This window comes from Euprymna scolopes, chromosome 25, assembly GCF_053919585.1.
Source record: "Euprymna scolopes isolate OS-2025 chromosome 25, ASM5391958v1, whole genome shotgun sequence".
NCBI lineage: Eukaryota > Metazoa > Mollusca > Cephalopoda > Sepiida > Sepiolidae > Euprymna > Euprymna scolopes.
Genome location: NC_136506.1, coordinates 31,174,337 through 31,191,666, shown reverse-complemented (window position 1 = coordinate 31,191,666; position 17,330 = coordinate 31,174,337). Strand labels below are relative to the sequence as shown.

Genomic DNA, 17,330 nt, shown 5'->3' with positions numbered 1-17,330 from the left:
AAAATAAAAATACGGAGACAGACAGACATAATGAGTTTTATAAATGAGTTTTATAATTGTTTCTATATTGTGTTAAATTCTATCTTAAGTTTGCTTATTAGTTGATCGTTGCACATATATGTGTATAATGTGTAGTAATGGTGATATATGATGAGGGCATTATAATCATATTCAAACTATCCTCCTTACTCATAATATTTCTTAGTACTAGGACTTATACTTGAGTCTTTTAGGGCATTATAATCTCTCTCTCCCACTCTATGTATATATATATATAATTTATAGAGGGAATTAGACCGGCAGTTTAATTTAATGTATTAATACTTTAAAGGAACATTGCTCATAATACTGTAGATATATAATAAGCTAAATAAGTATACTTATCCTAGAGCTATATATATATTGAGGATAAAGATTAATAATTGTAACTTATGAATCAGTTTCAAAAGGTGAAAAAACAAAAACAAAATCAAAATCAAATCGATTTTGTTTTGTTTTCTCCTTTTGAAACTGATTCATAATTTACAATTATTAATCTTTATCCTAAATATTAATATATAGATATGATTACTTCATTTAATCACATAAATTAATATACCAAGATATAATTTTAAGCATAAATTTTTCAGTATTTACTTCAACAGTGCTCAATACATAGGTAGAGCTAGGTAGTAAGTTATAAAAATATATATGGCAATTAAGCTACATAGAATATTCCACGTTTCATTCTTGTGAGAATTCGTCAGGCTTATGCAGAATACACGGAATATTTCCACTCATATATATATATATATATATATATATATATATATGAGTGGAAATTTATAAAAAGGAATACGAAAAGTATAAAAGCTAATAACTTTTCTTTATTCGTTTTCAATTGGTGACGTGCAGGAATACAAAATAATATTATGAAAAAAAAATTAAAAACTTTTTTTTACATGTACATATTTTCGACCGATCCTTCAGTCTTCATCGGTGTAGTGAAAGTATGAGCATGCACAGGGAAAAGGGGAAAATAAAAGGAACGGAGTAGGAGGTATAGTCAATGAGAAGGTGCCACATCAGTTTTAAATATATACACATATAAGTACGCACATACACACATGCACACATACAAACGAAAAATTAAAAATTAAACAGTAAATAAAAATGAGAAAACGCGCCTTTAACTGTCCAATCTTTTGAATTCTAACGATATTATTTATTTTAAGAGAGAACAAGAATTCAAAGGATATAAGACGTTATGAGGAGAAACGCTATGATGCTCATTTGTAAATCAACGGTTATTTCTCGTTCGAAAAAGAACGAAAACGTCGTTTCTAAATTCAACCGTTTTAAGACAGAAACGAAACGCTACTTTTTATTAATTTATATATTAAAAAATATATAGACATATATATGCATGCATAAATGTATGTATATATACACATATACATATACTAACAAATATACATGCACATACATAAATGCTTGCACATATATATATATATATATATATATATATATATATATATATATATATATATATATATATACTAGACTATCCGTGACCCGTTGGGTCAGTATGTTATATTAGCTATGGAATTCATGTATGAGCGTGACACTTGTGATGTAAAGAAAATAGATTTTTTTTGACATATATTAAAATGAAAAAAGAATATAGATAGATTTCTATGAATCGTTCTGTTTATTATAATTATTTTTGAAAAAAAATTTACAGTTACTGAATTATAAGTGGTTGGCCATACTTTTAGGTAAATGTGCACTGAACAGATACCATAATACTTATTATAGTTAAATTAAAATTTTGATATATCTGCTTTTTCTTTTTTACATCGTTCATTTCTGTATTACGTTTAAGTTATTTTAAACCCCACTCTTCCCATGTTAAATAATAATTTCGAAATAATAACGTTAATATTTCAGCGTCCCAATTGTTCTTTTTTTTTTTTGCGTTTAAATTATCCAAATAAACAATTGTTAATACTGCCTGCTTTTTTTTTTTTTTTTTACATCGTTCATTTCTGTATTACATTTAAGTTATTTTAAACCCCACTCTTCCCATGTTAAATAATAATTTTGAAATAATAACGTTAATATTTCAGTGCGCAGGTCAAAATCTGCAAAAGTAGCGATTTGTGTATATTTGTTTACGTTGTTATGGGTTAATGTTTATGCGCACGCATGCGCAACCGGATGTTGTAAACCGGAAAGTGGGTTACATACATCGTTACAAGGTCATTTAAGTTTTATATATATATATATCTCTATATAAATAAAATGAACTCATTTTTTCCCATCTGATTTTGACATTAATAGGATTAAAAATCAAGATATTTCATGCAAATATAATATGCACAAACGGCAGAACAATATCTGAGGTGTGTTATAGGCTTATTATTTCTCAAATTCCTCGATAATCTTAGATTTCTATACTTTTTCTGCTGAGAAGTCACGACCAAAATCGGTTAAGATCAATGGAAGTGGTAAAATATTTTCTCTCTAATAAATTCCTCCTCCCCCTGCCACCACTTAACACCGTTTGGGGATCGTTCACAAGGAACAGCTGAGAAGAGAACACCGGTTTGGCTTCGTAGTTCTTTCATGTGAAGTTATTTAAAATCACTAAACTAAGCTGCAGTGCTCTGTGGCGTAGTGGTTAGCGTGCTGGACAATTCACATTATATTTTCACGTTCGCGCCGACCTACCGTAGTCGTTTTTTTTTTTTTTTTTTTTTTTTTCCTAAACAACTGGAATGGACTTTTCTTGGTGGCCGAACTGTTAACGTTACAGATGTTTTTTTTTTGTTTTTTTTTCACACTTTATTTTCCTACTTTTACTCATGACGCCGGGTTTGATCCTTCCTACTTACCTACCATAACATTTTTTAAAACTCCCCCCCCCCCCGTCCCGGAAACAAACACTCGGGCAACGCCGGGTACCCCCGCTAGTATTATAATAAAGTCATAATCTTGTGTTTGTTCACAATTCAATTAATATGTACAAAAGGTACACTGTTTCACAAATTAATTTTCATACTGAAAACGGATGATTACACACTTATAATCCAGCATGATTTCTCTATATACTATTTATTCAAAGAAAATCTACGTTTAATGAGTAACCTCATTTGCATATTGCATTAATTACTGTCGTAATTGACAGAACGAGAGCATGGATTAAATAAAGTGTTCCATGCAGATTTCCGAGTTCGGCAGAAATATTCCTCGAGTTTTACAAGATACACTATGGATTATTTTAATCAGTCACTATTTATTTAAAAATTTTTTTTTTTTTTTTTTTACATGAAGGTCACCACTTATCACTATTTATGGTAAAGTAAATTGCTTAAAACTTCTTTCATGTATGAAATATTAAATTTATTTAAAGACAAATAAGGCTCTCCCACAGAAGAGACGTTGCAAGGCTGTCTTTGTTTTATCATTATTTCAATGATAAGTGCTCATCTGAGCTCCAATCTCTGGTCCCCCCTTGCCAATCTTTCACAATAAACACCTGTCTAGCTGAAACCACTGTCAATAAATTTCCCCACTCTTTATCTGTGCCTAAATCAAAACGTAGATTCCATGAACAAAGCTTCTTTCTTAGAAGTGCTCATCCATTTGCCTGTTTCCCACCTGACTACAACTTGGATGTCTTCAAGTCCAACATAAACAAATTCTTGATGAACTGCCCCCTTAAGTAAGACACTTTATCAAATCTCCAATACTAACGATTATTACGATACTATCCCATTGATTACTGTACACGCAATAACCCTTATCCCCAAGTGGCTTCCGGGCCTTGATAAGTGGTGACCACCATGTAAAAAAAAAAAAGGTCACAAATGGGTTGACAGAACGAAATAAATTGTTTTGATCAATTTCCTTTCTTTTATTACTTTCCTTGAAATCTATATGAAATACTTATATATAAAAGGCATATGAAATACTTATATATAAAAGGCATATGAAATACTTATATATAAAAGGCATATGAAATACTTATATATAAAAGGCATATGAAATACTTATATATAAAAGGCATATGAAATACTTATATATAAAAGGCATATGAAATACTTATATATAAAAGGCATTTTGCCTCTGTATGAGTTCATTCCTGATGGACTCCAAAACGGTTGGGCCAATTTGAAATTTTACACAAATGTACTTTACATGTATGTGAGTGTTCTTAGATAGTTTTTTTTGTATTGGAATGCATCAAATAGGTATCAAAAATCAATAATTGAAAAAATTCGATTAAGAAAAGAACAGTCCAATTTCAACCAAAGTTAACAACCTTATACAGTCTAAGATCACAAGTACATTTGAGAAGTTTTACCACTGCACAAGCAGAAGGGTCTGATGCATAAAATCAACAGTAAGTTCTTTGGTAAGACAGGGACGCATTTGAAATGAATGCTTTTGTTTAGAGCACAATTGAATCAGGATACTTGACCTTTGCATTTTAAACTTCAATTCAAGCCATCATATAAAAATTTTATACAATCAACAGTCGGTTCTCCACAGTGTAATGTAGACTACAATGTACTGGGGGACTGCACTGTCAATCAAATCGACCAATTGCCTTCTCTAGACGGGGACCCACCGTAGTACACATAGGGTCGGAAAGTGGGATTGAAAAGTCAGCGTTCTAGAGAAGGAGCACTCTTATGCAGCCCCGTTGACATCACCTAACAGAAACGTATTAGACGTTTAGCAACAAACTAGAAGTTGCTATAACCAGATGTGACTTCAACCCTGACCAAACCCGAGGAGAACGATATGATGCAAGCATGTCTTGTTGGCCCTCTACTACTTACGCAACAAAATCTGGCAATTTAAAAGGGACGAATGAAAATACTTACTAATCAAGTCATGAAGTTTCTCAAATTTGCGCCTATCCTCACTATCAAAATACAACTCAAATGCCTCCTTCTCTAAAGATGGGAAAATCTGTTCAGGATTAACAATTTTTGAGGTGCACCTGCTCAGGAGGTTACCAAACGTGTTCACGATTTCACTGTTGATGCATTCAACCATTCGTTGCTCACTGAAATCTATCAAGAAAGAAAAAAAAAAGCAATCATCAAATGTATATTTCCATCTTTAAGTTATTTTATTTAAATAGTTAAAAAAAAAAAAACCCATAAAAATCATGCATAGAATCTGATCAGTTGTCGTGGCTCAATAGTAAAATGCTAGACTGTCAATCGTGTAGTTGTGAGTAGAGTAGTATAGCCATGCTGATGACAGGTGATACCCAGAAGCATGTGTTCATGGATAAACCTTTATGCACATAAAAATATTTTAAAAGCATTTAAATAAAATAAATATTTGAATATTTAATAATAAAAAAAGGAGGTGATGCAAAACAAAAATAAAAAAAGGGGAGGTAACCCTTCATCACTTAGGAAAACAAATAAGCAACTGCTTACATCGTTAATAAAAAATAAAAAACTTTATAAAGTTAGGCATGTTTATATATTTGTATATACAGGTTCACTCTTAAACTAATTAAATGATCATTTTTAATTTTGGTACACAGCTAGGCATAAGTGTGGATACTGTAGACTATATTTAGTTTAATTTAGTTTTATGAAAAGGGGTTAAAAAAGATACATCAGATTTTTATGAAAGTTTACCAACAGGTATTAGACATCGATTATATATATATATATATATATATATATATATATATATACTAGCAGAAATACCCGTCGTTGACTGGGTTCAAAAACAGCCTACAGAAAATGGACTCTGATTTATTAAAGTATGATAGGTTATGAAAGGGAAGGGTTGTAAAGAGATAGCTTCGAATTCGGAGGTATCAAAACCATAGCAAAATATGATGAAAGTAAAAATAAAATAGATAAACCCCATAATTTATTATACCATACCTGTTCACACTGAAACACTTATCACAATATTATGTGGATCTATATTAAAAAACCTTGTTAAACTTTGTGACATATTTCCATTCTATGGAGGTCAGGCGTGAACGAACACCCCATAATTTTATTATACCATATTTCTTCAAACTGAAACATAATTATCAAAGTATACTTACGCAGATAGATATGAAAAGTCTTTATTAAAGTTTGTGCCTATTTCCATTCTATGGAGGCCAGGCGCAAACGCAGACCCCACAATTTTATTATAGCATCCCTATTTAAGTTAAAACATACTTATCAAAGTATTATTATGTACATCTATATCAAAAACACTTGTAAACGTTTTTTTTAAATTTTAAATTCTTTATTTCCATACTTTGTGGACCAGGCACGAACGCAGATCCCACAATTTTAATGAACCACTGTTCTGCAGGATCAAACATACCCATCCTGTGTCTCGATACATCTTCTATCATTATATGTAATCAGTTTTTTAAAATAGTCAACCATATAGGATCCTATTCATGACCACACACACACACAGCTTTATATTATATATATATATCTACAATTATATAAATGCAACTTTGTCTGTGTGTGTGTGTGTGTGAGTTCGTTCCTTATAGACTCCAAAATGGCCGGACCGATTTTTATGAAATTTCACACAAAGGTACTTGGTGTGCCTGGAAGTGTTTTAAGCTAGATTTTGGCATCGAAATGTTTCCAACAAGTATCAGCGACAGATATTTGCTATGTATTATTGTATGTATGCAAATGAAAATGACCGTCCATTTTTCCAGGTCGTTGCTTAGCGACGAGTCAGACCGACGCTGACACTGTTATTTATGTTATGGAATTGTTCATACTACTACTACACACTTCACAGTGCATGCACACACGCACATACACAACCATTACAGCATGTTTTCTCTTTCTTTCTTTTTTGGACGACGTAACTTCTTAATGTTGTTCTGTTAATTGGGGAAAAAATAGTTCTTCCATTTTTTTCATTAACTTGACTTTACTTAACACTTTGAATAACATTTATACAAATACAAATTCATTAACTTATTAAAAATGATTTTTCTTTGACTAACTAATCAAAACAAAACACTCCTCATAAGAACAATAAAGCCACATTGCTTATAGAATATGCATTTACGAACACTTATTTAAAATTCTCTCTTTTCTCATAAATTTCGATTGAGATTTTTTTTCGAAAATGTTTCATCTTACACTTCATAAGCATAAAAATGGCATTAAATCAACCTCCGACCAAGGTCGGGTGACACGGCTAGTATATATATATATATATATATATATATATATATGATATTGATTTTTGCAATATTATAATTGATTTTAAACTTTTATTGCTAAATTACTGATGGCCATTAATTTTTAATTTACTTCTGCGACCTAAATCAGGAAAATGTGGAGGAAAAGAGCGATCAAAAATTGCCAGGCTCAAAGCCAATTTTTTTTTTTACTTATTTTTGTTTTTATCCTGCAGCTTCTCAGACAGTCAGGCGTCTGGCTGACCCTTCACGTGCCCGGCTGCTAGCCAAAAGTTGAAGGGCATCTTTACCAGCTGACGCATGCATTTTTCGATGTAACAAATCGCCAGTTGCAAGCACATTCTTGCAACATTCAAGATGTATATACAATGCGGATGCTGAGATTATGATAAAAGGCATTCACACGATTTATGCAACTGAAATCAGATATCTTGAAAATAACTAAGATCCTGGTTTTAACTTTTATTTAAAACTTAAACAAAATTTAAATTGTTATCCTATTAATCATACTTAAAGCATTTTTTTCATTCTACTAGCAATTAGGTTTAAGTTCTAAAGATTCTAGGTACTCCTTATCTGTGCCTAAAACTAAACAAAAATTCAATGAGCAAAGTTTTTCTCCTAGAACTACCCATCTGTGGAGCACAATACAGTGGGGCTGTTTTCCAGCTGACTATAACATGGACTTTTAAAAAATCTAATGTCTTTAAAATCTTAAGGGTGAAGACTTATTCGCCCCCCCCCATCACCACCACTTTCTCTTTCCCACAGAAAAGATGTTGCGAGTCTATTTCGACTATCGTTATTTTCAGAGCATGTGCCTGACTGAGCTATCTATGATCTGTAAAACATTCGCAACAAATACTCGTCTGGCTACAACAACTGTCACACTTTCTCTTACTCTTTCTCTGTGGCTAAAACTAAACGAAAATTCTAAGAGAAAAGTTTCTTCGTTCAGTTTTTCGTCAATTTAACATGTGTGTGTTAAATCAGTGCAAAATATTTTACCAGTTTGTAGAAGGGGCATTTTAAACCATTAGATTTCATTCATATTTTTGTCACTTTAGCTCTGTCTCAGAGATGGAAAAAGAGTCTCAAATCTAATAGGTTATCTACTATCAAACTCCAACCCCTGTCCAAGTGTTGTATCTCTGTGTCTGTTTTAAAACTACTTTAATCGAATGTGCTCTGATTAATTCATAGCACTTGTGCTCCCTCAACACTGATTTACTCAAGAGGCAGCAATATCCAACCCCTCCACTGTTGAAATCCCTAAATGCTGGAAATCCTCCTACTCTAATAGTTTCTTCCCTTGAACTGCTAGACTTTGGTATTCCCTCCGTTTCCTGCTTCCCTAACTGTACCAACCTGCAGATATAATTACATTATTGAATGTAATGTGAACAGACATCTCGCTGTTCAACTTCCCCACAGTCCCTATTAGATATAGTCCCAACTAGTAGCCCCTTATGTTTCAACTGGTAATACACCTTGTTTTGGGGTGGGGAAACAACTTAAGCATATCACCATGATTAATTGTTAATTTAAGATTATTAAAGCATCACTCATATTTTTCTGCACTATTGGGATGAAAACAATCTTCTTTACTCAACTGAAAGGGAGTAATCTTCCATCATGATAATGCTCATTCTCAAATAGCACTACTGACCAAAGATCTCATAGGAGAATTTGGTTTGGAAATCTTGCCTCCTTCGAATTATCACTTAACATCATTAAGATGGCCTTAGGTTAACATTGTGAGAGATTGAACACAAGTTAATTAGACAAACAAGGCATTTATAAGATTGTTGACAGATGGAGTCAAGCTATAGAGAGCAAAGGTCATTATTGTTATTAATAAAGATTTTCAGAAATACAGTTTTTTTGTTGTTTTTTTTTAAAGATAAAAACCTTTGCACTAACCTAATAAAAAGAAAAATTATATTTCAAAATTTTTTGAAGATGAGGATTGATAATTTGGATTATTGTTCTCATCTTTTAGTATTAATCGCACAATATATCAAATGATGTAACCTACAACCTTCTTCAGGTGCATCTTTTTGAACTTGGCCAATTTATATTTAAATATATATTTTTTTTGATACTAATAGGTCATCACTCACAAATAAGGTTTAACAAGATTCTCAACAACATCAAGAGAAAAAATTGGGTGAAATGGACAAAGTTTAATCATTTAAGAGGAATGCTCAGCAAGTATTTGTTAACATTGAACTTGAAAATGACCATGATATAATCAGTTGCGAAGCAGCTCCATGATATTGAATTCCATATACAAGGAATTCTAGAGTAAAAAAAACTTTGTTCCTGGAAGTTCTGTCTTATAGGGCCTTATCAAAGAGGGGGTTTCTTAAGGAACTATTCATTTCAACTGAGACAAAAAAAAAAAGGGTCTGAGCATTGGTTGTTAAAAGAAAGGAGCTGAGTTTTAGATGTGTTGAGAGAGAGAGAGAGAGAGAGAGAGAGAGAGAGAGAGAGAGAGAGAGAGAGAGAGATTGTGATGTTGATTTAATTTACAGGATAGGCGTAAAAATTTCTAGGTTTAAAAAGATGCACGCAAAGAAGGTCGAAGATTACACCAGCTGAAACAGTGTGAGAATAACAACCAAGATGAGAATAGCATTTTTTTTTTTTTTTTTTTACATGGAGGTCACCACTTATCAAGGTCCGGAGGCCACTCAGGGATAAGGATTATTATGTGTACAGTAATCAATGAGATAGTATTGTAGTAATCATTAGTATTGGAGATTTGATAGAGTGCCTTACTTAAGGGGGCGGTTTGTCAGGAATTTGTTTATGTTGGACTTGAAGACATCCGAGTTGTAGTCAGGTGGGAAACATGCAAACGGAAGAGAGTTCCACAGTCGTGCACTTCTGAGAAAGAAGCTCTGCTCATGGAATCTACGTTTGGATTTAGGCACAGATAAAGAGTGGGGAAAATTATTGACAGTAGTTTCAGCCAGACGGGTGGTTCTTGTGAAAGATTGGCGAGGGGGGATGAGAGATTGGAGCTCAGATGAGCACTTGCCATGGAAATAACGATAAAACAAAGACATTTAAGAAATTGATGGTGTAAAGTAAAACTGATGGTTATTATTGTTATGACATGATGTTGATCCTATTTTGGGAATCTTGTAGACTCTTCCCGACATTATGTTTTGAGACGATTACAACAAAGTCTTGGAGCAATCTTTCCATAACGTACAATTCTGTATGGAAAAAAAGGATCTGATGTATTTGATTTTTTTTGAGATGGGGATTGATGATTCATATTATTCAAATTATTCGGACTACTGTTCTCATCTTAAGTCTTAATTTCACAATGTTTTGGGCAATGTAACTTCTGACCTTCTTCGGGTGTATTTTGTCAAACTTGAGAATCTTTCTGTTGTATTTGGGAATCTGCACAGAATTTCGCATGGAACTCTTTATTTAATCCACGAGGTTTAATTGTTCTTATTCCGTCAGCCATGACTGGGTAGAAGCCTTAAATAATTTGCAATTGTATTCCGAGTCAACGTATCGAGGACTGAACCTTCAACCTCTTGACGTAATGGATAAAGTACTCAGTAAAATCTAGCTGTGGTACACTTCTTGAAGGTTCAATCCTCAGTGCGGGCAATACTCAGGATAGAATTGTGAATTATTTAGGACTTCTACTTAACAAAATGATAGCTGTAGATTAAATGAAAGGATTCCATTCCAAATTTCTGCAGATTCCTGAATTTGGAAGAAAGATTCCCAAATTCAACAAGATACACGTAAATAAGGTTGGAGGTTATGTCAATTGAAACGTTATGAAAAAAAAAACACTCAAGATGAGAACAGTAGCCTAAATAATCCAAACAAGACATACTATTATATAAATACGCATTCCTATACCACAATGTTGTATTATTAATTATTAGCTCTTCACAATTACAATTATATAAAGGAAAGTCAGATTTTGCGTCCAGATAAAACTTGGAAACTATCAAAAATCACTTACAAAAATTACATATCTTGATTCAGTATCACCCAAGTTGGTTATGGTAAGATGAAAGATAGGCACTAGTACGAGTGGTGGGACAATTAATCGGAATCATTAATTGTAAGAATCATGCATTTTGGGGGGAATCGGAATCAGAATCGTATCGTTAAAAAATACCTTAGATTTATGATTCTTTCATTACGATTCTCATATTTTTAAGTTGAACTGTTTGTTTGAAGTGAGATTAATGCTGTCAAAAATTTATGATAAAAACGTCATAGAACTTTTCATAACATATTTAATATGATGTACAAGAATTTTATTAACTACTTTAAAGGTAATTTTTATTTATCTAAATGAGCTTTCTTATTCCGTCACATGCATAAGCGCTGTTTGTCTGTTTCGAAACTTCGATGCCCATGATTAGTTATCTGTTTGCACTATTGTGAAACTTTAGGGGCCGCGAGGTAACATTGTTTTCATTTGTGAGTGAAGTTTATTTATGTATAAAACAGCCTAACTATGTCACGTCCATGAAAAAGTTGATGAATACCCTTAGAGAAAAAAGATTTTACAGTGCTCTCATTGCGTGTAAATCATGTTAAAAATCAGTGGTTTTTCCAACTTATGACTACAAAAAAGGGGGGGGGCTTATCTTTTGGCAAGTTTTTTTTTTTTACTGAAACTCTTCCATTAGTAAATGAATGAAAAATCTCATTAGTAAATGAAAAATGTCTTGTCAACCTTTATATCTTTTTAAAAATAAAACAAGCAAAGTCAAATTCTTTATACAATAAAAGGTTTAATAGAATAATATATGTTTTCTATTTTCTGAATGAAAGCTGTTTCAGGAAATATTCCTAAAACTAAAGTGAAACTGATCACGTGGTATCAGTTTGCAAAACTTTGACAGTTGGTCGGCTTTTTTAAAGTATCCAAAAACAAAAACGTTAGAACTACATATTATGTTGACTGACGGTTCTGCTTAAGGTCTTTTGAAAACTACAAAAGAAAACAATCATTTTGCTATCTGTTAAATAAATGCGGTAAGTGAATTTAATTCTTTTTTTCTTTTCGAAATTTACATTTCATTAAAATATTTTGTGATTGAAGCAATTAAACATTTCTTTTGGAACTTCTTTGCACAAAAAAAAAAAAAAAATGTGAAAAATTTATTAAGAAAGGAAAAAAGTTTAACTTTTTTAAAATCCTTTGAACCCTAACTTTGCAAACTAACTAGTCACTCAGAGCCATTCAACTAAAGGACTGTAGGGGTTTGGTCAACATTCACCGATGCTTGGTATCACAGTCGTGATGTGAGCATAGGTAAATGTTTCCCAACCCCTAACAAAAAATAAAAAGGTTGTCAGAAACAGCATTAAGGCAGAGGTGAGTTCGAAAGTTCAATAAATGACTTATTTAACAACAGAAATAAACAATTACCAAAAATTTACTTTTTATATAGAAATAAAGATGTAAATTAAGACATTAAATAAGAATAAACATTAAAGGATGATAAGTATATAATTATATAATAAAATTAAATATAGAAATAAACCAATTTATTTAGATTTAAAAAATAACATCAGTATTGTTAAAAATATTTTTAAAAAGTCAAATAAATAAATAGGAATAATTTGAGACGATTGTATATAAAAGGCTAAAAATTAAATCAAAGATTTAGTTATTTTTAAATTTCATTTAGAAAATGGAATAAAAATCTATTAGCAATTGAAGCTGCAAAAAAAAAGTTAAATTTTAAAGAGTTATCGAGGATAAAGAGAAAATAAAACAGAAAAATGAATATCAAAAGATAAACAAAGCACGTTATTCCCCTTGAAATTTGATGTTATTGTATTTTTGTTGAATTAATCAGGACTTTTTCTTTATATTTTTTAATATATAAAATAAAACTGAAATTGATTGTTATTAATTTCATGGTGTATGTTTAATTCATGGTTAAAATATTTGGTTTGACTTTTACGAAAAAAAAAAAAAATGGAATCGTTTTCAAAATTCCCTTAATTGCATTTCCACTTTTAGCTGTACCAAATTTTTTTGCTACACAAAACGTTTGATTATATAATGGTATATTTCAAAACAACAATTCCACGGAAATCGGAATCGGAATCATACTTGGTATCGGAATCGTTAATCAACATTTTCCTAGAATCGGAAAAAATTTAGGAATTGTCCTAATACTAACTAGTACACTAATTTAAGTTTATCTCTGATGATTCCAAGCAAATGAATATTAATATCTTTTGATACAAATGTATTTTAATTAACCGGAAATATTTTTTGTTTTCATTTTTAGAAGATTTCTAGTATAGAAAAGGGGAGGCAATACTAATTTTAATGATTTTGCAAACTAAACTTTTTTTTTGGTAAATCAAAACGAGTTCAGTAATAGAAACAACTTTCTGACATCTATATATAAATCTCACCTGTCTGTTTAAACGTATGTATGTCTGTATGTTAGTCTAAAACTTTCAACAGAGGTGAAGAATTTTCACGAGATTGGTATTGTTTTGAAACGCGACCCTTCAGACGACAAATATTGAAAAATTGGCTAAAAACATTAATTTCTTCACCCTCAACTGAGTACTTTTCTGCAAGGAGGGGTCGCTTTTTTTCACCGATATTTTTGAAAGTCATCCCCTCTTTTTGATTGACTAGCCTTAATTTAAACCTTCGCCACTTCCAGTTTGGCATTGGGTGCAATGGCAAAGACATCACCTTTTTTTTTAACATTCTTTTCCTCCTTCACATTATGGATTTGAGCATGCCTGCCTGCCTACTACCACTTTTTTTTTTTGCTCAACACACACCTCCAAACACCCAGGCAATGCCCGATGTTTGTTATTCATTCACAAATCTATGAAGACAGTAATCGATGCACCCATGAAAAAAAAAAAAAAAATCAATAATTTTTCTTTGGTCTAAAGAAAAATCAAAAATACCTTCTAAATTGAATGCATTTACATCCATTTTTGGAGAAATTATTCAATAAACATTAAAAAAAATAATTAAAATTTGGATTGTCTACCCATTTTCCTATTAGAACTTTTCCAAAATTGAAACCAAAAATACTTCCGGTTGATTAAAATGTACTTGCACCAAAAGATACCAACATTCATTCGCTTGGAGTGATCAGAGACTAAATGGGAGATCTTCTTCCTTATTGATTAGCATGCCCCACCCTAACCCGCCCCTCCCACATCTGATGTGGGTTGCACGTAAGTCATGGAAGTTCAAAACAACTTTCTTCATGAAATTCAATCATGTACATTGATTTCAATGTGCCATTGCTGGAGGCCATTTTTGATTGTGTCACTCAAAGTCTATTTTGGACTACCTTTTATTTGCTTATCTTTAACTGAAGTTATCATATATGAGATTCGTTCAACACGTCCATAGAATCGCAAGTGATTTCAATGCAGAGGTGACTTCAGGTTAACTTCAACAGCAGGGAATTAGAAGAGAGTTCCACAGGTGTGCAGTTCATGGAATCTACATTTAGGTTTAGGCACAGATAAAGAGAGGGGGAAATTATTGATAGTGGTTGCAAATAAACAAGTGTTTTTCAGGAAAGTCAGGCAAGGGGGAACCATAGATTGGAACTCAGATGAGCACTTGCCATGAAAATAACAATAAAGACAGGCTTGCAACATCCCTTCTGTGGGAAGAGAAAAGGGCATCCCCCAATAGGCTGCATCTTATCATAACAATGGTCTGTACAAAATTTTAGACAAATCAGTCTAGTAGTTTTCAAAAAAAAAGTAGAACGAACTGACAGACAAAGACAAATATAAAATAGACAGAATTATATTTTCCCAGGACCAAAATATAATCTCTCCCATATATTATCAAAATTATGAAAAATTAAATTAAATAAAACAAAACTTCTATGTCAATAAAATTGTGCGACTTCTTTGTGTGTGTGTGTGTGTGTGTGTGTGTTTCGTATCAACGTAATTTTGATAATCACACATTTATTTTTTTTTTATTTAATTATCGAATATTTATTCAAATCAATTATGCAATAACATAACATTAGATGAAATTTTTGAAATTCTATTTAAAACATAAATTAAGAAATTAAATCCACCAGAATGCATTTCAGTTTTTTTCGTAAAAAAAGTCATGTTAATCTTTTGTTAATAGTTATAAAAAAGAATAAATTACTTGACAATTTTGATTGTTTGTTACTAGGTCCCCTCTAACACACTCTCAATATGAATGAAATCACAAAATTATTCATTAATTAACCGAAATGAAATTCATTTTACTCTATTTAGGTAATTGAAGTAACATAAGCTAAAGTTTTAATCCTTAAAATAAATAAAAAAAACCTTATGTATTAATTGATTGAAAGTTATGGAAGTTTATTCAAATCCCAAAATTTTATAAATAAAGACTGAAACAATTATTTTTTCAGGTGCTTTTTTAAAATTTTACTTAATCAACCAAATGATAGTGTACTGTTTAAATTTAACTCTTAAAATCTTATTTCTAAAAAAAATAATTCATTAATCGAAAATGTTTTGAAACTATTTAAAGATAACTATAAAAAATCTTCATGTATCAAATGATTGAAAGTTTTGAAAATTATTTACAGCCAATAATTTTATGTATGGAGATTAAAAGTTTAATTAGTTTTCAGACACCATTTGTTCAGCATTAAATGATTGTTCAAATTTGTAATTTTTTTTATTCTATTTGCTAGTAATTTTTATACAATTTAACAAAATTTAATTACATAATCTATTATTTTTTTTTTGCAATTGTAAAGTATACAGTGTGTTTAAATAACAGTACAAAAATGTGTTTAACTTAATTTCTTTTTCCACAGTAAAATTATTTTGGTACTTCTGCATTTACCGACCTGCGATTTCCACAAAGGTTACTCGGATGTGCCCGGCAGATGACGGGAATAACTGGAAACAGCTAATCGCAATGTGATGCGTGGAATGTTTAGGCCAATATCAATGGTAGAAACAAATAACCAATGAGAAAGCAATATCAAATTCTCTATCGAGCTTTAACCAATAAGAATGCAAGCAGACATATATATATATATATATATATATATATATATATAATAAATAGATAAATAAATTGGAAGAAAATTAAAGTAAATTATTCAGAAAGCCAAAAAAAAAACAAAAAACAAAAACAAGAAGGAAAATGAAAGAAGACAGTGTTATTAATTTAGCGTTGTTGACGAGAAAGGAAATATTTCTTGGCCTGTATCACATTCCTCCCTCAACCACCAAACAGTAACAAAAAAAACATTTCTGGTAAAAAAAAAATTAAAAAAAAAAAAAAAAACTTTCCTTCCAACTTTCTTTCATTTTTTTTATGTTTTCATACACACAAAAAAATAAACAAAAAATTCTTTCCTTAAAAGTTTTATTCAAAAACCTTTGGTCAAAACTAAAAAAAAGCAAAAAAAAACATTGAAATATATTTACCCCCTTCCTTAATTTTTTTTTTACAAGCCAAAAAATAAATATTTCTTCATTAGACTCATCATAGGTTCATATCATTTTTTGTATTTATTGTATTTCCATGTTTGGCCATCCATTTCTGGTTATTCCCATCATCTGCCTGGAATACCCGAGTAAATTTGTGGAAATTGCTGGTTGGTAAATGCAAAAGTACCTTTATTTTTAATGAGTGCTTGTGAAATACTTACTGTTATCTGAATGTGGAACACCATCTCTTAATAAGAAATATCGTAAACAATCAGGCGAGTATTTTTTCATTAGATCCATTGGGTCGATCACATTTCCTTTCGATTTTGACATCTATAAATGCAAAAAAAAGATAGAAATAAAAAATTAATTTTATTGTAACTTGCAGTTTTATCAGATTACATCATTCATTTTTACTTTTTTTTTAAAATTACATTTTCACCCCAAACAAGGCACATTGCCACTTTATCAGGGGCAGCAACTACTGGAGCACTATGTTGGGATTTGGGCAGCAAGATGTCGGTTGACGTTACACTTGAACTTCTGCATGTCAGTACAGTTAGGAAAGCAGGGACCTGGAATGGAATTCCAGAGTCTAGCAGTTCTGGGGAAGAAACTACTGGAGTAGAAAGATCTTTTACATCTAGGGATCTCTACTGTGTGG

The 17,330-nt window shown here is 31.3% G+C and overlaps 1 protein-coding gene across 1 annotated transcript in view; it reads right to left on the bottom strand.

Annotated features, from left to right (window-relative positions):
- The window catches only part of LOC145247310 (methionine--tRNA ligase, mitochondrial-like), a 101,817-nt gene that overhangs the window by 10,624 nt on the left and 73,863 nt on the right, over nucleotides 1-17,330 (bottom strand). Inside the window, exons 10-11 of the mRNA XM_080108938.1 lie at nucleotides 16,888-16,999; nucleotides 4,875-5,066 (exon numbers count right to left, since the gene is read on the bottom strand). Of these exons, the coding sequence (XP_079965064.1) occupies nucleotides 4,875-5,066; nucleotides 16,888-16,999 (304 nt within the window). The remainder of the gene's footprint in view (nucleotides 1-4,874; nucleotides 5,067-16,887; nucleotides 17,000-17,330) is intronic.